Source organism: Hyaena hyaena, unplaced genomic scaffold (genome assembly GCF_003009895.1).
Source record: "Hyaena hyaena isolate Hyena2069 unplaced genomic scaffold, ASM300989v1 scaffold_35, whole genome shotgun sequence".
Classification (NCBI taxonomy): domain Eukaryota; kingdom Metazoa; phylum Chordata; class Mammalia; order Carnivora; family Hyaenidae; genus Hyaena; species Hyaena hyaena.
This window is the reverse complement of record NW_024080667.1, coordinates 4,456,045-4,480,943: the sequence shown is the minus strand read 5'-3', so window position 1 is coordinate 4,480,943 and position 24,899 is coordinate 4,456,045. Positions and strand designations below refer to the sequence as shown.

General features: G+C 51.5%; 1 protein-coding gene across 4 annotated transcripts in view; it reads left to right on the top strand.

The window, feature by feature from the left end:
- Window positions 1-24,899, top strand: part of UBR4 (ubiquitin protein ligase E3 component n-recognin 4) — a 134,485-nt gene that overhangs the window by 75,643 nt on the left and 33,943 nt on the right. For all 4 annotated transcript variants that reach the window (XM_039228977.1, XM_039228980.1, XM_039228979.1 and 1 more), the window contains 21 exons: window positions 5,071-5,167; window positions 5,831-5,938; window positions 6,399-6,515; window positions 7,414-7,623; window positions 9,310-9,459; window positions 10,658-10,885; window positions 11,630-11,708; window positions 12,175-12,420; window positions 13,181-13,349; window positions 13,789-13,933; window positions 14,727-14,812; window positions 15,735-15,822; window positions 16,091-16,284; window positions 17,743-17,982; window positions 18,347-18,485; window positions 19,250-19,375; window positions 19,453-19,581; window positions 20,353-20,696; window positions 22,230-22,320; window positions 22,619-22,703; window positions 22,817-22,944. In XM_039228977.1, coding sequence (XP_039084908.1) covers window positions 5,071-5,167; window positions 5,831-5,938; window positions 6,399-6,515; window positions 7,414-7,623; window positions 9,310-9,459; window positions 10,658-10,885; window positions 11,630-11,708; window positions 12,175-12,420; window positions 13,181-13,349; window positions 13,789-13,933; window positions 14,727-14,812; window positions 15,735-15,822; window positions 16,091-16,284; window positions 17,743-17,982; window positions 18,347-18,485; window positions 19,250-19,375; window positions 19,453-19,581; window positions 20,353-20,696; window positions 22,230-22,320; window positions 22,619-22,703; window positions 22,817-22,944 — 3,199 coding nt within the window. The remainder of the gene's footprint in view (window positions 1-5,070; window positions 5,168-5,830; window positions 5,939-6,398; window positions 6,516-7,413; window positions 7,624-9,309; window positions 9,460-10,657; window positions 10,886-11,629; window positions 11,709-12,174; window positions 12,421-13,180; window positions 13,350-13,788; window positions 13,934-14,726; window positions 14,813-15,734; window positions 15,823-16,090; window positions 16,285-17,742; window positions 17,983-18,346; window positions 18,486-19,249; window positions 19,376-19,452; window positions 19,582-20,352; window positions 20,697-22,229; window positions 22,321-22,618; window positions 22,704-22,816; window positions 22,945-24,899) is intronic.

Sequence of the window (24,899 nt, the reverse complement as noted above, 5' to 3'; positions counted from 1 at the left end):
TTATATTATTCTGACCTCCTAAAGTGAGGAGATGTTCCCCCTTTTTCTGTCTTTTAGATGTGTTTGTGTGAGAGTGGTATTATGTAATCTCTAAATTCTCTTATAAAAATAGAGCAGCAGCTGGGGCACCTGGGTGGCTTAGTCGGTTGGGCGTCCGACTTTGGCTCAGGTCATGATCTCATGGTTCGTGGATTCAGGCCCGGCGTCGGGCTCTGTGCTGATAGCTCCGAGTCTGGATCCTGCTTCGGATCCTGGGTCTCCCTTTCTCCCCTTCTCTCTGCCTCTCTCCTGCTCGTCCTCTCTCTCTTAAACATTTAAAAAAATGAAAAAAAAAAAAATAGAGCAGCAGAGTCATCTGGGTGTGGACTTTAAGGGGAAGATTTAAGATCACAGCTTCAGGGGTGTGTGGGTGGCATCTGACTCTTGATGTTGGCTCAGGTCATTATTTCACAGTTCGTGGGACCAACTCGTGTTGGTCTCTGTGCAGACAGTATGGAGCCTGCTTGGGATTCTCTCTTTCTCCCTGTCTCTGCCCCTCCCCCAGTCACGCTCTTTCTGTCTCTTAAACTTAAAAAAGTTTACAGATTCAGTGTTTAAATGATGTAGAATGATTTATGTTTCTTCGTGTGCCAGTTTTGGTATGTTGTCCTTTTCAAATAATTTGTTCATTTGTCTATTTTATTGGCATAAAGCTGTTCATAAAATTTTTTTTCTCCTAATGTCTTTAGAATCTGTAGTGATTACCTTTTTTCATTAAAAACTTCTTTTTAGTATTTTATTTATTTCTGAGAGAGACAGCGTCAGCAGGGGAGGGTCAGAGAGAGAGGGAGACACAGAATCTGAAGCAGGCTCCAGGCTCTGAGCTAGCTGTCAGCACAGAGCCTAACGCGGGGCTCAAACCCATGATCTGTGAAATCATGACCTCAGCCGGAGTCGGAAGCCTAATCTGAGCTATCCAGGTGCCCCTGTTCTTTTTTCAAAGTTAATTTTGCTTGGAGTTAACAAATTAATGTACAAGGAACTGACTTCTGGCTTTGATTTTTCTGTTTTATGTTTTTCTGTTTTATTTCCACTCTTTTTAAATATTTTTTAAAGTTAATTTGAGAGAGAGAAGATGAGAGAATGAATGTGCCAAGCGGAGCAGGGGCAGAGACAGGGAGAGAGAGAGAAAGAAAAAGAATCCCAGGCAGGCTCTGCACTGTCTGCATGGAGCCTGATCTGGGGCTCGATCCCATGAACCATTGGATCGTGACCTGATCCCAAATCAAGAGTTGGATGTTTAAGTGACTGAGCCACCCAGGTGCTCCTTCTTTCCACTCTTACTATTTCTTTTCTCTGCTTACTAAATTTGTTGTGTCTTATTTTGGGGGGTTTAATTTTTTTGTTCTTTTTCTAGCTTAAGAAAATGGAAGCCTGGGGTGCCTGGGTGGCTCAGCTGGTTGAACGTCCAACTCTTGATTTCATCTCAGGTCATGATTCCAGGGTTGGACCAAGCACTAAGATTCTCTCCCTCCCTCCCTCTTCCCCTCTCCCCCACTCCTGTCCTCTCTCTAAAATACAGAGAAAAAACAAGATGGAAGCTTAAATAATTGATGTTCAATTTTCATTTTAAGGACATATTGAAGCTACTGAAGCTATATGTTTCTCTCAAAACTTCCCCTTAAATTCTGCTTTGGCTGGAGCCCATATATTTGGATGAGTTGTATTTTTGTTGCTATTCAGTTCAGAATGTTTTCTAAGTTCTGTTGTAGTTGAATCTTTGTCCCATAGGATATTTAGAAGTATGTTGCTAAATTTACAGATCTTTTGGGGATTTTCTAATTCTTTTTCTGTTACTAACTTACAATTTAATTTACTATGGTTGGGAACATACTTGTGATTTCAATCCTTTGAAATTTCTTGAGACTCAACATTGCTTCTGGTTTTTTCTGTTTTTTTTTTTTTATTTTTTTATAATGTTTGTTTATCTTGAGAGAGAGCGAGCGAGCATTTATCTTTTTTTTTTTTTAATTTTTTAATGTTTTATTTATTTCTAGGAGACAGAGAGAGACAGCGTGAGCAGGGGAGGGTCAGAGAGAGAGGGAGTCACAGACTGAAACAGGCTCCAGGCTCTGAGCTGGCAGTCAACACAGAGCCTGACGCGGGGCTCGAACCCACGAACCGCAAGATCACGACCTAAGCGAAAGTCGGACGCTTAACCGACTAAGCCACCCAGGCGTCCCGAGCGAGCATTTATCTTGAGAGCGAGCGAGCGAGCAGGGGCTGGGGAGAAGGGCAGAGGGAAAGAGAATCCTGAGGTGAGGCTCAATCTCATGACTGCGAGATCATGACTGAGCCAAAATCAAGAATTGGGCACTCAACTGACTGAGCCACCCGGGTGCCCCTTACCATTGCTTCTAAAATGATGTTTTATCTTTTTAGTATTTTTAGGAAGTAGATTTTAGATAATCTAGCCACGTTAGTAATAGAAATTTCTAAAGTGGTTTTAAGTTGACTTTTGTTTCTTTCACGGATAATTTGAGCAATTGTTAAATGACTTTTTAAATTTTTTATTTATTATTTATTTATTTAAAATAAAAAAAAAACATTTATTTATTTTTTGAGAGACAGAGAGACAGAGCATGATCAGGGGAGGGGCAGAGAGAGAGGGATACATAGAATCCTTAGCAGGCTCCAGGCTCTGAGCTGTCAGCATAGAGCCTGATGTGGGGCTCAAACTCACAAACTGCGAGATCATGACCTGAGTCAAAGTCAGGCTCTTAACCAACTGAGCCACCCGGGTTCCCCTAAATGATTTTTTAAAAGACTTTTAGTGTTTAAGTAATCTCTGTACCCAGTATAGGGCTTGAACCTATAACCTCGAGATCACAAGTTGCACGCTTCACCAACTGAGTCAGCTAGGCACCCCGACCTGTTTTAAATAATGTTAATAACTAAATTGTTTAAAAATTTTCTTTTAAATGTTTATCTTAGAGAGAGAGAGAGAGAGCAGGAAAGGGGCAGAGTGAGAGGGAGACAGAATCTGAAGTATGCTCCAGGTTTTGAGCTGTCAGCACAGAGCCCGATGCGGGGCTCGGAACTCACAAACTGTGAGATCATGACCTGAAGCCGAAGTCAGACAATTAACTGACTGAGCCACCCAGGCGCCCCGAAATGACTTTTTAAAAGACTTTTAATGTTTAAGTAATCTCTATATCCAATATAGGGCTTGAACCTATAACCTCGAGATCACAAGTTGCATGCTTCACCAACTGAGCCAGTTAGGCACCCCTGACCTGTTTTAAATAATGTTAATAACTGAATTGTTTAAAAATTTTCTTTTAAATGTTTATCTTAGAGAAAGAGCAGGGAGGGGGCAGAGTGAGAGGGAGACAGAATCTGAAGCATGCTCCAGGCTCTGAGCTGTCAGCACAGAACCCACGTGGGGCTCAAACTCACGAGCCATGATATTATGACCTGAGCTGAAGTCAGACGCCCAACGAACTGAGCCATCCAGGCACCCAGATAACTCATTTGTTTTTACTTTAAGTCACTATAAAAAAGGAAGTTGCAATTTTCCATAAAGGGTTTACTTTTTCTTTGGTTAGGTATTGTTTGTTTGTTTTTTTCAAGTAAGCTGTATGCCCAGCACAGAGCCCAATGTGGGGCTTAAACTCAAGAACCTGGGATCAATACCTGAGCTAAGGTCAAGAATCAGATACTTAACTGTCGGTGTCCCCCAGGCACCCCCTTTATCTGTGAGGCTTGCCATTTAAGAGATTGAAAAGCCAACAGTCTGGCAACATCTTGGTCCAGGTCCAGACTCATTTTGTTGACTTTTCTTTCCATACATGTGTATTCACAAGTATGTTCTGCAAATCTGAAGAGACTAATCGCATCTCAAAGCTTGCTATGTTTTATCCTGCGAGTATTGAACTGCTGCTGTCATCTTAACTTTGTTCACTATGTCTGGTACATTCCTGAACAATTCTTACTCATTTGTGTTCCCTATGCACCTTGCTTTATTCTTGGATGCATAAGTGAGCTTTTATGTTCACCTGTATTCTGAAGGACTGTTAGCTCATTTGAGTGAATATTTGGAATCATGGTCATTTATCATTCAAGTAAGACCCCATATTTTGATTCAGACTTTTACTACTCTGAAAATATTTTGGATGTCTCCTATGGTATGTGGTAACTGAAAATCACTTTTATATGTGTATGTAGGCATATGGTTTAGTATATATAGGCTGTAAAGTAAGATGAAGGCAAGAACAGTTTACATACTTAGGTAACAAGAGTGAATCCATTAATTCAGCAAATGCACTCTTAATCTGTGTCAGGTGGTGTGTTCAATGAGCCTGTCCACCAGACTAATAAGATGCTGATTAATTATTTTTCACGTTGGTCCTGTCTTGAAACAGCCTATTCACTGGAGATTCGAGGCACACACATGATAGGGAGCCCAGCCGTGTATCTGCAGACGAAGAAGGCTAGTTAGTGCCTGACTGATATACGGGAAAGCTCACAGGTCTGGTGGAAAGGGTGATGTTGAAACTGGATTTTACACTAGGAAAAATGATGGGTGAGTGGAGAGGGTGATGGGTGAGTGGAGAGGGTGAAGCGGTGCTGGGCCTTCCTGAGGACTTGAGGAGCAAGGAAAAGAAAGGTCTGGGCCACTGTGCACCCGGATGGTGCAGACTTTGTAGGCGGAGGGATCCCAGAAGGTAATTCCTGGGGGCAGAATGGGGCCATACGTTGGAAAAAGCCATAGAGCGCACTACCGAAGGTGTGATTTTGCTACTGAGAACAACTAGGGCCTGATTGCTTGAGAAATATTTGTAACTTTTCCCGTGGCAGGGTTTTGAGGCCAGCAGTTGTATTTTGGAAGAGTCTGTTCCTTTCAGCAGAGCGAGAGTTCTCCTGTGTTGCTGGTATGCCAAGCAGGCATCTCTGAACGTTTTGCTGACGTTAGGGTCGTTCTGAAGCAGCAGGCTCCTTGTTTACCTGGTGACCGGAGGAAAGAACTGTATTCGTCCATTAGTGGTTGTGAACTAGCTCACGTTTCATGTATTTTCCTTGGCCTTTTAGGCTGCACATGGTCCGTCTGATGCTGTTGGAGAGACTCCTGCAGACCTTGCCCCAGTTGCGAAATGTTGGAGGCGTCCGGGCCATCCCATACATGCAGGTACCCTCAGTTCACCCGGGCCTGTCACCTTACGGTTGGGCCATCCTTACTCACGTGTGCTCACATCTCTATAGGGGCTCTGTAAGGCTTTGTGTGGTGCTGGGTTGTAGAATAATGGAATGTAGCTTTGAACTGCAAGTTATAGCCCTAAACTCTATCGATGAAAAGGCCAAGGGTCAGAGAATTTAAAAAGAGGTCTGCAAGTTCTCCAGCTAGGTAGTGACCAAGCCCGGAGCAGATGTCTGCTCCACAGGTTCTTGGTGTGTAGTGAGTCTGCGTGAACACAGTGTTGGAATGTGGTCTGGTAGCCCTTCTCCCGCTGACTGCCTTCGTCTTAGGCAGAAATCTCTTTACTTTTGAGCACAACACACTGCTCTCTGTCAAGGCACTTCAGTTGATTGTAATGTAGTTTAGTTGATGTGTTTTGCTGACTCCTTGCAAAACATAACTTTGTGATGCCAAGCGCAGCACATCCCAAAATTTGGCTCTTCTGACTCAGGATACTTAAACTCTGGACACCTGGAGATTTAGGACCTTTTCATGGATTATGGTTATGATTGACCAGGGCGCCAGAAGGATTGGGATTTCTTCTGAAACACCTTGTGTTTTGTGTCGTCCTTTAGGGTGATGGTCCTCATGTTTTACCTCTCTGTTGGCTTCCAGGTCATTCTGATGCTCACTACAGATCTGGATGGAGAAGATGAGAAAGACAAGGGAGCTCTGGACAACCTGCTCTCCCAGCTAATTGCCGAACTGGGCATGGACAAAAAGGTGAGATCAGAGAGTCGTACTGTGTGAGGAACGGAGGTGGGCTGAGGTCCGTTTATAGCTCGCCATCCTTCTCTTAGAGGAACTTCACTTAGTTTCAAGGGGTAAAACCTCCTGACCAGGTGGGCTCCAGTTTTGCTGAGCCAGTAGCAACAGTAGGCAGTGCCTGCTCTGGGCCAGGTACTGTTAGGTCTGCATATAAATGAGGAACAGACCAAGTCTCTGCCCCCACGGACCTTCTGTAGTTCCACAGGGTAAAAACAATACATGAGTTACTCGTATCTGAACGTGGCCTCTGACGCATACCAGGCTCTGGGTAATCCGGGTGCCGCCGTCCACAGACACATTGGAGCTTGTCTTGACTGTGCTTCTGTGTGAGGAGCACACAGGCTTGAAGGAGTCCTGGTGAGAGGACACTCAAGCTGAGAGTAAGTGTGGGCTTCTGGCCCTACTTCTGCCGCAGGACGTCTCCAGGAAGAATGAGCGCAGCGCCCTGAACGAAGTCCATCTAGTCGTGATGAGGCTCCTGAGTGTCTTCATGTCCCGGACCAAGTCCGGGTCCAAGTCTTCCATATGTGAGGTACTGTCGCTGTGAGCGTATGGGTATGGGGAGAGGTAAGAGGATTGTCTGGCTGGTGCCAGGGCTGAGGGCGCAGGTGGTCGTTAGCATAAGGCTGTCGTCTGTTGTTGCTCTAGAGGACAAAGATTCTAAGCTGTCACCTCTTTAAGAGCAGAGCCTCCACCTTTTTCAGAATCCCTTCCAAGTCCTGATCTTTGCCAACAAGGCCCTCCCAGTGGAGCGGTGACAGGGTTTGGAAGTTCCATTATTGAAAGGAGGGGGCTCTTCTGCAAGGGCGCAGGGTGGCTGAGAGGATTCCCCTGCTGTATGTTGCTATAAGGTATGGTAATAGAGCAGAGAGAAAGCAGCGTGTGCATGCTGGAAAGGAGATTAACACAAAGCAGGGAAGGTAGAAACGGAGGTTGAACTGCATCCAATCTTAATGAGCTTATGAGCTGGGGGGTTTGCTGGGATTTGCAAGGCTCTCCTAATGGTTTTATTTACAGTGGCTTTTCTCCTGCTTTTTATTCATGTGATCACTCACCCCATCTCCTTCAGAAGCTCGTTCTGTGGGCAGATGTGGTTGGGAGGATGTGGTTGCTGTATAGCGCTTACAGTGGAAAGTTCTCCCTCTCCTTGAAATGGGCCCAGGGAGGAAGGGGAACCCGCCCCTCCCAGTAGAAAGGTTCTCTGGTCCGTGCCCCCTTGGCCTGTGGCACGTGTTGAGGGGAAGAGAGCTGGGAACGGGGTTTGGTTGGTTTTTACCTGCCGTTGTTGGGTAGAACTGGGGGTGTTTTGAGTTAGTCCGGGGACCTTGGACTCGAGACGAGCTCAGCCCCTGGACAGCCACTCTGCCACGAGCCGTTCCGACCTTCTCTCTCGCTCTCCCCCCCCCCCCCCCCCCTCCCCGCCCCCGCAGCCCTCGTCCCTCATCTCCAGCGCCACGGCAGCAGCCCTGCTGAGCTCCGGCGCCGTGGACTACTGCCTGCACGTGCTCAAGTCCCTGCTGGAGTACTGGAAGAGCCAGCAGAGCGACGAGGAGCCCGTGGCCACCAGCCAGCTGCTGAAGCCACACACGACGTCATCGCCGCCTGACATGAGCCCGTTCTTCCTCCGCCAGTACGTGAAGGTGAGGGAGGCCCTTCCCCGGACGAAGCCGCCTCCTGCCGTCCTCCAGAGCACATTCCTTTCCGCCGTGTGTGAGTAGGGCCCGAGGAGCCGAGGGCAGGGCGCTGCTGGGAGCAGCCCGCGCTCCTTGGGGGTTTTACTCGTGTCGTGTGGTTCAGTGAGTGATCGCTCCTCCCGACCTACTGGGGTGCAGACCCCTGCCCTTTGTAAAGTGGGGAAACGGAGTGAAATCAGACAGATGCATCCTTGCACTGAAGCTCCTTAGAAAAAGGTGAGGAGACACAGGGTAACGGTATGACCACATCCTGCTGCGTGTGTCAGAGGCTCCCCGTGCAGTCGTCAGAAACCCATTCGGGGGGATCGTTTAGAACACAGGCTTTCTGGTCAGGGGAGAGTGGGAACCAGTGTTCCCACGTACCAGCTACAAAGCTCGGGCAGGTTCCGTCTGGCCTTAGCCTCAGTTTGCGCGCTGGGAAATGACGCTTGCGTGGGTTGTCGTGAGCACTGAGTGGCATGACGCAGCACAGCCTGGTGCCAAGCGCACTCTGGTGCCCACTGTGTTCACCATCTCGACTGCTGCTGTCCATTTGCACCTGGGCGGTAGCCTTGTGCGGGCGGCCGTCCTGTGCTCCCCACTGCACATGCCGAAGTGCTTTGAATCGTTCGGGGATAGAAGAGGCATAAAACGGGAATCTCACTCTGTCCTTCTCTTTAACCCTTAGCTGGAGTTCCATAACTTTTAGGCCAAAAAGTTCTCTGAGAACCCAACTATCCACCTACCTCTCTACCTGTGTCACTGTGAATCCTGGCACATAGCTCCACTGACCTGTGCCTTTCCCCAGATGTGGCACACCGCTTTCCTACTTGCTGTCTTTCTGAACTTCTTTCCCTTTGCGTCACTTCCTTCCTCTCTGAGCTAATTCCTAGTCCTTCTTCAAGACCTGGCTCACGCACTGGACCCTGGGAAAACCCTCCCCAGCATGCACTTCTGCTACCAGGTTGGATGGAGAAGGCCTTTTCCAAGGTCCCCAGAGCGCCCTGTGCACACATTGGCATCTTCCCCTTGTCTGTACCCCCCGTCCTTAGCAAAGGACCGATGAGTAACTGGCGATTGAATATACGAGACACGCTGGGCCCCAGACTCCTGCAGGCTCTGCCCAGGGGACCGCACAGCCTGCAGGGTACCTGTGGCTTCCGCCGTCCCCACAGCCCTCTGTTAGTTCCCCTGCCTCCAGGGGCTGCGCTTTACTAATCCAGCTGCCTTGCTTTATCGAAATGTCTTTTGTTATCGCAGGAGGTTATGGTTCTAGGGAGTGGTCTCACAAGAAGTCAGAAATCCTTCCCCACCACTGTTTTTTCCATCTTTTCCCTTTAGAAGTTTAGTTCTTGTGTAAGCAGAGCACAGTCAGTCCAGGATCAAAATCCACAGAGTAGAATGTTGGAACTTTCAAGACAGGTGAGGTCTGTGTCCACTGTAACCATTGCATGTCACAGAGTTGCCCCCAGGAGCCTGGGGCCTCGCTGGGTTTAAGCTCAACTGTCAGGCTATGATGGCTCCCATTTGAAAGGTGCCATTTGCTAATTCCAACGTAAGCTGTACCTAATGAGCAGTAAACTGGCCTTTCCCCCAGTTGTGGCCATGGAAAGCCGCCCGTCCCAGGCTCTCACACAGGCGGTCTTCCTCCAGGGCCATGCTGCTGATGTGTTTGAGGCCTACACTCAGCTTCTAACGGAGATGGTCCTGCGGCTTCCTTACCAAATCAAGAAGATCGCCGACGCCAACTCTCGAATCCCCCCTCCTGTCTTTGATCATTCATGGTTTTACTTTCTCTCAGAGGTAAGTGGAGGTCCCAGGCAGCATGCCATTCGAGGAGAGGACCTATCGGCTGTGACAGCCTTTATGGTCCCCTTCTGTCCTCACTCGCAGGAGGTGTGTCCTTCAGCAGTGCCGCTCACGCCGTGTGGGTCTCGCCCCCGGTGTCCTGTGTGGTGAAGCTGTGGAATATGGCTCTCAAAGCAAACCATGGCTTGAGATTCCAAGTCCATATGTTTAACTCTTTCTGCATATGACGGGAATAGTCAAGTTTAATAGATTCTGGAAAATAGAGAATATACTAGTTATATTAGAGAGAGATTTTAATATACGGAATTGATTGAACAGCCATTGGAAAACCAAAAAGAAAAAAGGGAACCCAGAGACTGTAACTCCAGGAAGCAGCCACCAGCAGCCTGTGTGTGGAGAGGAGTCGGCCGGGTGGGCCTGAGATAGGGGTGCGGTTGATTCTGGAAGCATGCAGAGAAGCTGATGATTAGAACCAACTGTAGTTTTGCTTGGTCCTTGGATACTGAAGAAATGACAGAGGCTGCCAGAGTGAAAGGCTGTTGCCAGGGTAGCAGGCAGACAGGAAGGAGCCAGTGCTTTTTGCTCGTGCTCTCCATTGTCCCTTCTTGTTCCCTGCTGGCAGGACCAGAGGGGGAGGCAGCTGGCAGAGCAGCAGTGTAGTTAGTGCACTTCTGGACCGGCCATTGCAGGGTGTGTGTGGTGGGGCGGGTCTGGGGCCAGCCGAGATTCGGTAGCTTAAGATCAGCCACCATCACAGCAAGCTTGAGGTTAACTCCAGGAAGAATGACCTGTTTGCAAACCCCAGATGACCATTTCAGGTCGGGCAGACGTAACAACCCAACCTCTTCCCACCTCTGTGGCCTGAAAGAGATTCTGAATATGTTTTCCTGACCATTTCACTTTATGGGACGAAGTGGGGGGCACAGAGTGGAGGCTAGCTCCCCCGTAGGTTCCGAAGGACTCGTTCGGGGAGTGGGGGTGTGGCTGTTTTCCCTTCTTTGACATCTGTCTTTCCATGCCTTTCTTTCTTCTGTAAGGAATACTGAAGTTCTCTGGAGGCTGGCTTGCCCATGAGGAAATAGCTTGGCTTGTGTTTCTTACCAATTTTTAACAGTAGTTAACAAAAATCCGGGGTGCCACTGCTGGCGCAGTTCCTGGGTCATTGACTCTTTGTGTTGCTTTTCCCCTCAAGTACCTGATGATCCAGCAAACTCCTTTTGTGCGTCGTCAAGTCCGCAAGCTTCTGCTCTTCATCTGTGGATCGAAGGAGAAGTACCGCCAGCTCCGGGATCTGCACACCCTGGACTCCCATGTGCGTGGGATCAAGAAGCTGCTGGAGGAACAGGGCATCTTCCTCCGGGCAAGCGTGGTTACAGCCAGCTCAGGCTCTGCGCTGCAGTACGACACACTCATCAGCCTGGTACGGGGGTGCGGGGGCGTGGTGGGGCAGAGAGAGGGCCGGTGGTGTGGCTGGGCCAGCTGGGCGATAGGACAGAGCAGAACGGGGCTTTTCAATATTTAGAGGACGTTACGGCCACAGTTGAGCTCAGGGCGAATCCATGATGCTCTATGTCCAGTGTAGTTGGCGTCAGGGTCTGAGATTTCCCTGTCACCGTTCCTGCTCCCGCCTGACGTTATGAGGAGTGGCGTGAGCTTACTCGTGTCGCTGGCTCCACCAGAATTTCACACGCCTCTGAGTATTGTCCTCCAGCACTAAAGAAATGATGTGTTATTGTCTGAAAACGGTTTGGACTTTCGGAGAGCAAATGGAATATATCACATGGGAGCATCTAGAAGAGAACATCTTCAGTATTTTATATTCTTAATTTAGTGTCCTTCTTACTGGGGTGCTTTTAAGCAGGTACAAAGTAAAGTTGGGGTGGGGGAAAGAAAGAACAAAGTAACCTGGAGTGTAGCTTCCTGTCATGGCCTCTCTCTCCTGCTGTGTTACTGAGTGGCCTGTGGGGTCCCTGTGAACACAGGGTGTTGGTGCAGTGGGGTAGCACGGAGGAGGCTCAGTGAGCACTGTGGTGTGTGCCCTTGGAGGGCCCGGGGCCCGGGCGGCTGTGCTCTGGAGTTTGCGGTCCCGCGTCAGGACGGCGACCCCTCAAGTGCAGGCTGCCTGTCAGGGCTGCTCACCTCTGCTCATCGGTTTCCATTGCAGATGGAGCACCTGAAAGCTTGTGCAGAGATTGCTGCCCAGCGGACCGTCAACTGGCAGAAGTTCTGCATCAAAGACGACTGTAAGCAGCGCAGCTCCTCCAGGCTGCCATCACTCCACTGTCCCTTTGAGAGCCACGTAGTGAGGCCTCCTGTGTGCCAAGCACTGGCCTGGATGCCAGAGAAAAGTCTATGCGCAAGACCCGTAGCTAGAAGTCTGCCTAGCTTGGAAGACAAGTCAGACCTTCAGAGCCATCAGGGCCATAGACAACCTGGGGCGCTCCGGGAGCACAGAGTAGGGTAGCTGCCTTCAGATTGTAGAGCTGAGACTAACGAGGAGCCTGTGGGGTCTAGAGAGTCGTTGTCCTGGAATAAGTGGGGGCTGAGAGTCCAGCTCGGGTAGTTGTTCCGACATGGATGAGGTGCTTCTGCAGAGGGCACGAGTTGTGGGAGCGGGGCCGGTCCTGGCTGGGGGCAGACGAGGTGCCCGTGGTGGGGCCCTCTGGGTTAGGCATCTCAGAACTGAGCCCCGGTCTCCTCTGCCTACAGCCGTCCTCTACTTCCTCCTCCAAGTCAGCTTCCTGGTGGACGAGGGGGTGTCCCCGGTGCTGCTGCAGCTGCTGTCCTGCGCCCTTTGCGGCAGCAAAGTCCTCGCCGCTCTGGCGGCCTCCGCAGGCTCCTCTGGCGCCGCCGCCTCCTCAGCCCCTGCAGCTGCTGCTTCTGGACAAGCCACGACGCAGTCCAAGTCATCCACGAAGAAGAGCAAGAAAGAAGAAAAGGAGAAGGAGAAAGAGGGTGAGCGTCTTGGTGACCAGGGCAATGTGTTCTGATTTCTCTCGGAGCCCACGGTTTATGCTCCCTTCAGAGAGGGCTTTCGTGCTGATTTACTAGGGACCTAAAACTCAGATGCTCTCTAGTGTCTAGTTTTGGTTTTATTTTCCTTTACACCTTAACACGTGACTTCCCATACCAAGGAAAGGACAAAGGGCTCTGAACGTTTTCAGTAAGCGAAGTTTGTTTTCCCATGAAATAATAAATTGCACTTGCTGCGTGGGGAGGTTGTCAGTGGCTATTGATGCTCGTAAATGTGCCTCGTAAACTTAAATGCTCTACAAATAAGTGGACGCTGTTTTAGTGGACCCCTTACCATCAGAAAGGCAGAAGCCTTTCTGCTTTGCTGCTTTTCATTGTCCTTGGAGGCCTGAGACTGGTGATCAGGAGAGCAGGGGAGGTGGTTTACATTCTCCCAATTAATGATTCAGAGAGCTGTTTTATGTAGAGCGGATCTCCAGCGTAGCTGTGTGTGTTTGGTGTCAGGCTTGTGTCAGCCCTTTCTCCAGTGCCTTTTTGATGGCATTACTGCATGTGTGTCTCATGGGGGCCGGCCGTCTGGTTCTCCAGTAAAAAACTGAAAGGTGTTTCCAAATTAGAAGCATTTAGTGGAAACTCTTAGACATGGACAGAGTCCCCTCCCTCTCCATCTGGTGTCACCGGCTCTAGGACCGTAGACCAGGCTGCCTGGTGTCCGGTCCTCAGGCCTACCCTGATCTTGCAGGTGAGAGCTCAGGCAGCCAGGAGGACCAGCTGTGCACGGCTCTGGTGAACCAGCTGAACAAATTCGCAGATAAGGAGACCTTGGTCCAGTTCCTGCGCTGCTTCCTGTTGGAGTCCAATTCCTCCTCGGTGCGCTGGCAGGCGCACTGTCTGACGCTGCACATCTACAGGTAGGGGCCGGGCTTGGGTTTGGCGGTCTGCGTGGGTCCAGGACCCGAGTGGACAGTGTGGTTCTGTCTTGGCATTATGTCACATGCTCACGGTCTCAGCCTCAGTATTTATATCAGCCTGGATCCTCTTGACTGTTAACCGACGTCTTCACTAGGTTATCCGTTCTTAGCCATTAAACTGATGTTGTGAGCAAGAGATGATTGCATTTTTTCTGAGAAGGTTGTGTTTTGAAGTTTGTGAAGTGACCAGGCTTGACTCTTCAGGCCACCTTCTGAAGATAGACCTGTTAGGATCTGCTGTCGAAAGAACAGCAAAACAATTCAAACTTAACCCCTCGTTGTGGGGAGGTCGATACAGAAACAGTACCTGGGTTTTGCTGATAAAAGGGACTCCAGGGTCATCTGCTGCTTGGTAATACGAACTGTCCTTTACCTATAGAAACTCGAGCAAATCTCAGCAGGAGCTCCTGCTGGATCTGATGTGGTCCATATGGCCAGAACTCCCAGCCTATGGCCGGAAGGCTGCCCAGTTCGTGGACCTGCTAGGGTATTTCTCCTTGAAAACTCCACAGACGGAGAAGAAGGTAACGATTGATGTATAGTCAGAGGGGCCATCTAGCTACATTTGACCTTTTTTCCTTTTTAATTTTTTTTTAATGTTAATCCATTTTCGTGAGAGAGCCTGAGCGTGACCCGGGGAGGCGCAGAGAGAGAGGGAGAGACAGAATCTGAAACAGGCTCCAGGCTCTGAGCTGTCAGCACAGAGCCTGACATGGGGCTTGAACCTGGGAATGGTGAGATCATGACCTGAGCCGAAGTCGGATGCTTAACCCACTGAGCCACCCTGGCCCCGTGACCTTTTTTTCCTCTTGAGTTAAGAACATTATGACCAACCTACCTGGGGGGCACATTTGTATTAGATCTATGTTAAACATTCCCAATGTGTGTGCCACGTGGCTAATATACACCAGCACATAAGCACAGGCTGACTTTGGCTTAGTCAGCAGAGGGAGATCAGGTGGGGAGGAAAATACAACCCATTAAAGTTGTTTTAGGAAAGAAGGTGTCCCCCGGGTTTTCCTGGCTGCCCTGATGACACCCCTCAAAGTGTCTACAGTTGGATAACCATTTCATTACCTGTCCCTGGGAATAAAGATGATCTTCATCCCCAGGGTCTGAAAAGATGACTGTCCCCAAGACTGGAAACTTGTAGAGAAGACCGAGTCCTTTAAACAACTAGGCGTTAGGCCCAGCCTTGCGTGATTCTGCGCCAGGGCTGAGAAGCCCGTGTTTCTCCGGTGGTCTCCACTAGCCGCAGGGGACAGAAGTCTTTTCCAGTCAGACTTTAACTCTGGTCTTTATTAACTTCTGTTTCAGTTGAAGGAATATTCACAGAAGGCTGTGGAGATTCTGCGGACTCAAAACCATATTCTTACCAACCACCCCAACTCCAACATCTACAGGTGGGCCCGCTCTGCCTTCTCCCTCACTGAGCCCCGTCAGACAGGCCTGGGTGCCATGTCTCCACACTGCTTGGCTCTTACACGAGAATCAGCACACCTCTGTCTCATTGGTCTTCGACTCCCTCCTTGTAGCTGGGGCCCTGCACACACAGGGTGCTCAAAATGTACCTGCTCAATTGGGTTTTGGGAAGCAGTAATTTGAGAATGTTTGTTACTTCAAGGGTCTGAGTCTGAATCAGTTAAGTTTACAGACAATGGCTTGGTTAAAAAAACTTTTGAAAGTGTGTTGGTTAAATGCGCAGTTATGATTTCCCTGGTTTAATAGCGGTTCTTTTTTCTTCTAAACTTCTTTGAGATTTAATTTTTGTACCACAAAATTCAGCTATTTTAAAGTATATACGGGCGCCTGGGTGGCTCAGTCGGTTAAGCGTCCGACTTCAGCTCAAGTCATGATCTCACGGTTCGTGGGTTCGAGCCCCGCATCAGGCTCAGCTAACAGTTAGCTCAGAGCCTGGCGCCTGTCTTCGGATTCTGTATCTCCCTCTCTCTCTCTGACTCTCAAAAAAAAAAAGACAAAAAAACACATTAAAAAATTCTTTAAAAAAAGTTTCACTTAAAAAAAAAAAGTATACAAAAAATTTGGTAAATTTAATTGTGACTCTTCTTTGAGTCGTATATTAATGTAGATTTTTAGGGTTCCCCTGATCTCAGGACAGCTCAGAAATAGGAAACATCTAGGGCCGATGGGGTGACATTTCCTCCCTGTGGCTTCTACTTCCCTCTCATGTTGCCGTGTCCTTCCTAGGGTGGGGGCGGGGCTCACCTGAGGGACTGTCGCAGGGGCGCGTTCGTGGCTTCTTTGTGCGGCCCGGCGCTTTCTAAAATGAAAAATTCCTAACGCTGAGACTGGTTTCTCCCTTAGCACCTTGTCTGGCTTAGTGGAGTTTGATGGCTATTACCTGGAGAGCGATCCCTGCCTGGTGTGTAATAATCCAGAGGTGCCGTTCTGTGTAAGTGCCGCCTTCAGCACGGGCAGTCGTGCAGTTTGCAAGGCTGCCCGGTGGGTTTTTTGTTTCCAGAGATTGATCGTAGCCACATAGGTGTTCCTTTCCCAACAGTTGGTCACCAGTGGTGTGAATGCTTACCTGCCACACTTATCACCTCAAGTAGAAGCTTCACCCATGGTCGAAGGGTGGGTTACAGCCATCAGTTTTGAAGAAGACAGGATGAGCCGGTGGCTTTGAGCTGATCTGCTGTTTTGTGTCCTCCTGTGTTTAGTATATCAAGCTGTCTTCCATTAAAGTGGACACGCGGTACACCACCACCCAGCAGGTCGTGAAGCTCATCGGCAGCCACACCATCAGCAAGGTGACGGTGAAAATCGGAGATCTGAAACGGACAAAGATGGTGCGGACTGTCAACCTCTATTACAACAACCGGACCGTGCAGGCGATCGTGGAGTTGAAAAACAAGTACGGGCTCTTCAGGCTTGGGGAGGGATGGCTTGTAAGGCTTGAAAACCAGCCATTGGTTTTGATTGCTGGAATCGGGTGAAGCAGCACCTCCCTAGAAGCCCAGTATGTTCTCTTTCCACTTCAGTCGTGACGGGGGACAAGAGTGAAATACCATTTCCCGAGGGTGTTGACAAAGGTTCTTTTAAAATCCTGTCTGGTAGAACCCTTGGGGTCTGAGGAAGCAGTTCAGCAGTCTCTGCCCTCAGAGAGGAAGCTGAAGGAGGGGACTGTACGGTTCTCCTCCCCGTGTCAACCAGGGCAGTTCCAGGTTTATATAAAACCTGTACTGGGAAATAGCTGCCATTTCTTGGATTAAAGCACTGTTTGCTTGCTCACAGAGAGGTGGTATCCCTTCAGAAGCTTCTCGGGCATGTAGTCCTTATGTTTATACATCACACCTTCCCTTTGTATCTGCCCGTGTTAGATCTCTCTGGCTCGTGTGTCCCAGTGTCTGAATCGGGGCGCGTCACATGGGGGCGGGAGCAGGCACCGGTGCGGGTTACAGCGCTGGCCCAGAGACAGATGTGTGGAAATGTCAGGCGTGCCTGTTGGGCAGAGGAGGACACGGGGAGGCGCTGCTTAGAGAGGAAGCCGCCTCACACTGCTGTTCCGCACGGGATGGAAGCATTGCGATTATTTCCAGGGCCAGAATGAAGCTAGGCCGCACCACATCGGTGCTTGGCCACCAGGAGCTGGGCCCACAGGAAGTTTTCTTCTTTTGGAGGGCAGCTCACACTGGTGAAGTGCAAGCAGAGGCTGCCTGTTGGGCTAACCCGCTCCCTTCTCTAGGAGGTGGGGTTCATCTCGTGTTGCATAGAGTCCGTGCAGCTATGAGTGAAGCGCCCAGAATCTGCACCAAGACCGTGGGCTTGCGCCCCAGCTCTCCTGTCTTTCTGACGTGGGAGATGTTGTGTAGTTTGGTTTAGCGTGTAAACTGCCAGGGACGGAGCCTAGATGTAGCAAGTGCTTGATGAGTATTACCCGTGGTTACTGTGGTCACCGTGAGTTACTGCGCGCCTGGTCTTTTTTCGCCTCTGCTGGGTGTGTGGCCCAGGGTACCCCTTGGGCCCTAGTCGGGCCCTGTTCTCGGGCTCTAGTGTGGCATACTTCCACAGGGGTATCTGCCCTGGGTATGTGCTTCGTGGTTTGTGCAGGGCCTGAAGAGTTATCCCATGTAACTTCAAGCACTTGAGAGTTAACACCCTCTTTTACAGAAAAAGCGTAGTGGAAAAGTCTTCTCTATGTTAGGTTGCCGTTATCTTCCAGACCTCCTCCTTAGAGTGACCACTTCACTGCCTTAGAAGAATATGTGGGGATGGTCTTACTCTTTCTTCGTCTCTTCAGACCGCTATCACTGAAGGGTAAACAGGTGGCTCTCAGGGCCTCTGCCACCCTGTCTGACACTGTCTCTCGTAGGCCGGCTCGTTGGCACAAGGCCAAGAAGGTTCAACTGACCCCCGGGCAGACAGAGGTGAAGATCGACCTGCCCTTGCCCATCGTGGCCTCCAACCTGATGATCGAGTTTGCAGACTTCTATGAAAACTACCAGGCTTCCACAGAGACCCTGCAGTGCCCACGCTGCAGCGCCTCCGTGCCTGCCAACCCCGGGGTCTGCGGCAACTGTGGAGAGAATGTCTACCAGTGTCACAAGTGCAGGTGAGGGAGTGTCGCCCGGGTTGTGTACGTTCCTTGTATTTCCCTGTAAGATTCTCAGCATGGGCAAGTTCAGTGTCTGGTGCCCTCACGGTGATTAGAGGGTTGCGGGTACGTGGAGTTCAGGGTTGGAAGAGCAGTGTGTGTATGTGTGCATGCGCCTGTCCTTTGGGAGCCTGGGAGCAGGGGTCCCTGAGTTTAGTTGCACGTTTTCCTTTCTTGTTACCTGGTTGTGTGAGTCATCCTCACCTGCGTCGTCCCTGCACGGTTCCAGAGTACGCATATGGCCCTGTCCATCTCATGGTCACCCCCACCCTCTACCCCCGAGCCTCTCCTGCCCCCTGACCCAAACACCTTGGTTCTTCAGGTCCATCAACTATGACGAGAAGGACCCCTTCCTCTGCAATGCCTGTGGTTTCTGCAAATACGCGCGCTTCGATTTTATGCTCTATGCCAAGCCCTGCTGTGCGGTGGACCCCATTGAGAATGAGGAAGACCGGAAGAAGGTGAGGCTGGATCTGTCCCGGACCCAAGGCAGTGGCTTTGCTCTGAGCCTTGGGCAGCAGGGGGCTGGTGGAGGGCGGGGTGCTTTTCCTTACAGCCCGAGTCTCCTCAGCTCGGCGCTGTCTGCAGGGCCTGGCTTTAGGGTGGCAGCAAAACAAGGCATACGATACATTGGAACACAGGGCTCACACGTGACTTCTGGGAAGCGTTGGTTGGTAATGATCCAGAATGTCTCAGCGGGCAAGCAACTTGAGATTTGGAAAAGCAGAAGGAAGTCGGACGAGCGTCTTGCATTTGTTCCCCAGAGGCCTTTGTCCTGCAGCTGTTGGTCTTCCCTCAGTGGCCATGCGTCCAGGGGCTGGTTCTCAGCCTGCGTGGCTGGGGATGGGGGTGGGGGTGGGGGTTAGGGGACAGTCAAAGCAGGGGCTAGTGGATTGTTGCTAGAAGCAGGAGAACATTTAGCTGTGGAGTCAGAAGGGCCAAAGAAGGCCCCGTGTTCTGTTCCAGCCGTGCCTCTTAGTGCCGTGTGACCTGCTGTAGGTGACTTGTGATTTCTTAGCGTTGCGTACTTCTGTGTGTGTTGTATTTCCCTGTACACCGTGGGTCATTAACACGTGACGTGCTCACACCCCGGATTATTATGAAGAATAGAAGTAACGAGTGTACGGAACAGCACCTGAGCTGTAGGGAATGTTTCAGAAAACGGTTAGCAGTTGGGGTTAGTCAAGGCAGAGCCTTCACACACACCCCTGTCTTTTCCTGCTAGGCCGTTTCCAACATCAACACGCTTCTGGACAAAGCTGACCGCGTCTACCACCAGCTGATGGGACACCGGCCACAGCTGGAGAACCTGCTGTGCAAAGTGAACGAGGCAGCCCCCGAGAAGCCGCAGGTAACCCCGAGCTAGAGGGCGTGTGGAGGGAGTCTGGCCGGAAGCAGAAGGCTGACCGCTCGCCTCTTGGGTTGCAGGATGACTCAGGGACAGCCGGGGGCATCAGCTCTACCTCCGCCAGTGTCAATCGGTACATCCTGCAGCTGGCCCAGGAGTACTGTGGCGACTGCAAGAACTCTTTCGACGAGCTCTCCAAAATCATCCAGGTAGAGACGCGGGAGCGAGTTCTGTGGAGCATTACTGGAGAGGTTTTCAGAGCAGTCCTGCTGCCCCCCTCCGGCACTTTGAGTCTCAGGCTGCCCTTGCCCGATCTGAAAAGGCAGGGTCCCGAGCAACCATACCATTCAGCTTCTCTCCCGCTGTAGTTTCTGGTGCTTGGCAGAGACCAGGGTTTGTTCCAGAAGATCGAGGGTGACGGTATCCGATGTGCTTTCCTTGACCCATTTAGAACCCATGTTTTAGTAGAGGGGTTGCCCGTTTTAAAAAACCAGGTGCCAAGATTCTGTTCCCTCTTTTTCTGAAAGGCCAAGTTTGCAGACAGGTAGGTCCGAGCACAGCAACTCCAGTCAGCCAGGGTGGGCCGTGCGAATGCTGGAATGTCACCAGCCTGATGTCTCTGGGATGGGAGGGTGGCCGCAGACAAGCCGGTTCATTTCCCGTCCAGAGCGGTCTCTGCTACATGGGCCGACATCTCTGATCTTCGTGTTTGTCCTCTATGAGACAGCGTTGTGTGGGAGTTAAGGCCGTGTGCCGTGTTCAGGAACTGCATTCTGAGTCTGCCCCTTGCCTTGGACAAGCCCGCCCTCCTAAGCTTCAGCTTCCTCCTCTGTGAAACGAGACTAGAGTATCTGATGGGTAGGGCCGTCACGGAGGTTAAGTTGGATGACGCGTGTGAAGTGTTTTTTCAGACTGAAACTCATTTCTAGTTAACTTGCTCTTCTTCCTTATTTATTGCTCCTTTGTCTTTTTCTCCTTAGAAAGTCTTTGCTTCACGCAAAGAGTTGTTGGAATATGACCTGCAGCAGAGGGAAGCAGCCACCAAGTCGTCCCGAACCTCCGTGCAGCCCACATTCACTGCCAGCCAGTACCGCGCCTTGTCCGTCCTGGGCTGTGGCCACACGTCCTCCACCAAGTGCTACGGCTGCGCCTCGGCCGTCACGGAACATTGTATCACGCTGCTCCGGGCCCTGGCCACCAATCCGGCCCTGAGGCACATCCTCGTGTCCCAGGGCCTCATCCGTGAGCTCTTCGATTACAATCTTCGCCGAGGCTCCGCGGCCATGCGGGAGGAGGTCCGCCAGCTCATGTGCCTGCTGACTCGGTCAGAGCCTGCAGCGTGATTGTGGGCCCGGTAACGCCTAACGCGCGGGGCGGGGGGTGTGGTGGCCGCTGGGAGCAGTGCCGCTGGGAGCTTAGGGGTGAGAAGCGCGGTGCTCGTCGCTGCTGGCCAGGCCGGCTCACCTGGGAGGTAGAGAGAGGGGGAGGTGCCCAGGGTCTTGGTGAGCGAATTCTGCGAGCTCTTGAGACCCAGGTTTCCTTGTAAATAGAGTATTTGGCTTGTCTGTTGTTGGTTCCAGTGAGGCTCCCTGAGGAGACAAGCCTCTGAGCTCTGGAGCGGGAGAAGGGAGCGCCCAGGCGCTTGCCTTCCAGGCTCGCATGCAGAGGCCAGTGGAGCAGTAGAGCCTGGTGATGAGAGCTTACTCGGCGTCTGATGCTGTGTGTCTCAGACAGCTTTCCTGACCTCTTTGAGCCGAGGTTTTCTTTGCATGAAAAATGCTGACAAGAGTAAATCTCTTGGAGGCGTGCCGTGAGGGTGGAGTGAAATAATTCACGTGGGCAACGACTCCTGTCTGTTGAGTACCTAGTTTATGCCGATAGAGCAGCCAGAGCTCTGTGTGGTGTATCTACAGAGCATTTTAGGTGATGGATGACCGTTTATTGCTGTGTCATTTGTTCACCCACTTAGCAGGTGTATTTTGAGTGGCTGTGAGTGCCAGGCACTGTTCTGGACTCTAGGTGCGCAGTGGTAATGCGGCGAAGCCCCTGCCCTCACGCGGCCCTCCGTCTGGTGGGGGAGCTGCAGGGGCGCACTTGTGCAGCCCGGCGTCAGGAAGTTTCGTTGTGGAGAGAGGTAAAGCTGGGGCGGCGGCCTGACTGCGGGAGGAATGGCCGCGTGGGAGAAGATGGTCAGGGAAGATCTCGTGGGGGTGATGCTCGAGGAGAGGGTGATGTGTGTGGAGGAAGGGGACAAGCCACACAGATATCCCTGCCGTGGCTGCACGTGGCAGGGTGTGTCGGGGATCGTGCTGACGGAGTGATGGAGGCCACACGGGAAATGGGAAGGAGAGCTAGGGGTCGCCGGGGGCCAGTTCCCGGGGGGTCTCCTAGGCCATCATAAGAACTTTGGGTTTTGTTCAAAATGGGGGAGGAAGCAAGAAAGTGACCTGGTACAGTTTATGTTGTTAGGATTCATGTTGACATTGTTCCAATGGAGCATAGATGGGAACTGCGGGTGCCTCATGGGAGCTGAAGTAGAGGCAGATGGAGAAGATGGGAAAGTGTTGTGACCCATCCTGGCAGGGTCCCCTGGGTTTGGAGCCTGGGGGCTCAGTGATGTGGAGGAGATCTCGGTGTTGGTGCTGCGCTCCCCTCAGTGACCTCTGCGGGGCAGGTGGCCGTCTGTGGTGGGCACTTTGTAACAGACCAGGGTCTCCTCATGGGGCCTGTCTCGTAGTTGGGCCCCTGGGGGACCAGGTAGCCCTGGGCATTGATTGCCTTTTCTCTGAGCTCCTCAGGTGGGAAGGGGGCACAGCCAGTGGTGGGTAACAGGACCCCCACGCCTTTGCTTCCTCAGAGACAATCCCGAAGCCACCCAGCAAATGAATGACTTGATCATTGGCAAAGTGTCCACTGCCCTGAAGGGCCACTGGGCCAATCCCGATCTGGTGAGTAGGATGGCTGCCCCTCTGTCCCCTCTCTCTTTTGTCCTTCTGGGTTCCTTTGCTTTCCTTTCCACCAGTCTCCCTGGGGTGACTGTCCCAGGTCAGAGCCAGCCTCAGAGAGAGAAGAGAAATGGGTGGTTGGCCAGAGCGGGGAGAGGGGTCTCCAGCTCTCCTTTGTCTCTCTGATGGCGCCACTGGGTACCGGAGGCCCCCCCTCCCGATCAGAGCTTGGACGCACCCCAGTCCTGGCTCCCGCCTGCAGACCCTCCTCTACCCGTGTCTCCTCCCGTTGGCCTTCTAGGCAAGCAGCCTGCAGTATGAGATGCTGTTGCTGACAGACTCCATCTCAAAGGAGGACGGCTGCTGGGAGCTGCGGCTGCGCTGTGGTGAGCTTGGGGCCCGTCTTCTTAGGGGCCCTTCAGGGGTGGGGGCCGCCCTGGGCCCTCCCGCTGGAGCCGGTGCTCGGTGCCCGCGGCTCAGCCTGTCCCTCCTGCCCCAGCTCTCAGCCTCTTCCTCATGGCGGTGAACATCAAGACCCCCGTAGTGGTGGAGAACATCACCCTCATGTGCCTGCGGATCCTGCAGAAGCTGATCAAACCGCCTGCTCCCACCAGCAAGAAGAACAAGGTACCGGGCAGCGGGGCCAGGAGGGGAGGGCAGGTGGCCGCCCCTCCCTGCCCTGCAGGGGCACCAGCACTTCCTCTGCGCTGGAGTTGGGAGTTTTGAGCAGGAATATTCTTCAGAGGAAAGTTAAGAGTAACATTAACATGAAAATACAGAAAGGTGATATATTGGAGGACCAGTTCTTCCTCCAGTCACATCAGACGACTCGCAGCTCCCAGAAGGCATGTGTTCTTTTCTGCCCCAGTGCCTTTGCGTGTGCAGTATTGAGCAGTGGTGAAAATCCTAGGCTCTGAAGGCTCTGAAGCAGACATCTTGGTTTCTTTTTTTTTTATTTTAATTTTTTTTAGCATTCATTTATTTTTGAAAGAGAGACAGATCAGGGGAGGGGCAGAGAGAGAGGGAGGCACAGAATCCGAAGCAGGCTGCAGGCTCAGCATAGAGCCTGATGTGGGGCTCAAACTCACAAAGTGCAAGATCATGACCTGAGCCAAAGTCGGACACTTAAACAACTGAGCCACCCAGGTCCCCCGGACATCTTGATTTCTAATCCCAGCTCTTCTGTTTACTAGTCTGTGACTTTGGGCAGGTCGTTAACTCTGGCTCCTCAGTTTGCCCGTCTGTGCAGTGGGAATACAACACACGGAAGTGTTGTGAGGCATGAGTTACTTAACACAGTTACACGTTCATCCCTTAGTAAATGTTAGCTGTGGCCGTCCGTCATCTTCTCTACATAGGATGCCCCCCACCTCTTTGTTAGCTGCTCCTTAGAAGATCAAGCTGTCTGCAGGGCTGGCTCAGAGCACCTTGAATCCAGGGATGTCTGTTGTGTGGTGTTTTTTATGTCCAGCACAGAGCATACTATCTAGCATATGCCAGCCACTCAGGAAGTTGTTAGGCAAATGAGGAAAGCCAAGTTTTTGTTCTAAGAGTACATAGCTGAGCCCCAGATTGACCCAAGTGCTTGTACCGGCCCGTGGGAAAAACGGGCCATAATTCTTCCTCCCAGCCATGCCTGAGGCTCTGCTCCTTTATCCCTCTTGGTGGTCCTTGGGCCATTTGATTCCTGCTCTGTCCTGGAGGAGCCCTTGATGGGAAGAGGCCTCATCACTGCAGGAAGATTGCTTTCTGAGTGGTAAGCCCTAGGGCGGAAGCTGGATCTTGAACCGTTTAGTGAGTTTTCCCTGACTCCATCTCTTAGTCCTCAGAAAAGGCAGGACTGAGGTCCCCGTCTTCCTTCCCTTTGACAGAGCTCATTGTCAGAAAAAAAAAAAAAATTAGTCCTTGGTTGAAGAGGAACCCCACCCCACACAACCATCATTTTTCCCAGAGCGAGGCGAGAGATTTCCAGAGTTTGCCCTGTAAGCACAGGAGTCCCGTGGCGACGCTCGCATGGTGCTTAGTCTCGGCCTTGAGAAAGCATCAGGTCTCAAAACTAGGCTCCCAGCGCCTGGTGTTCCCTGGACCATTGGGGACTCTGCGGGGGCCAGTGTTTGTTTCATAAGTCTCCCAGGCCCGGCTTGGCCCTGGTGGTGCACGTGCCCGGGCTGGCAGAAAGGGCTGTGCGCGCTTGCTCACAGGCGTCCTCAACGAAGCGGCACACGTCAGTTTCTGTAACTCTCGGCTTGTGGGCGCTCGTGTTCCTAGCACTTGGCGTGAGTGTGCAGAAGCGTGCCGGAAGTGCCCCTGGCCTCCCACCCCGGTGCCACACTCACCGGGGGGAGCCGCTGCCCCTGTCGTGGGGCCCCCCGTGCGCTTGGAGGGGCGTGTGATCGCCAGTGGTGTTATTCAGAGTTGGGTGTTCAGCAGACATTTTCTTGAAAGTTGAGTGAAGCGAACCCATCAGAGGAACCAGCCTGACTCAGCCAGTCTTTTCCAGATGACCGGCATGTGCCACAGCACCATGCGTGGTTTGTGAAGATGAAGCTTAGTGCGGCGGACCCTTGAGAAGTGTGTCAGCC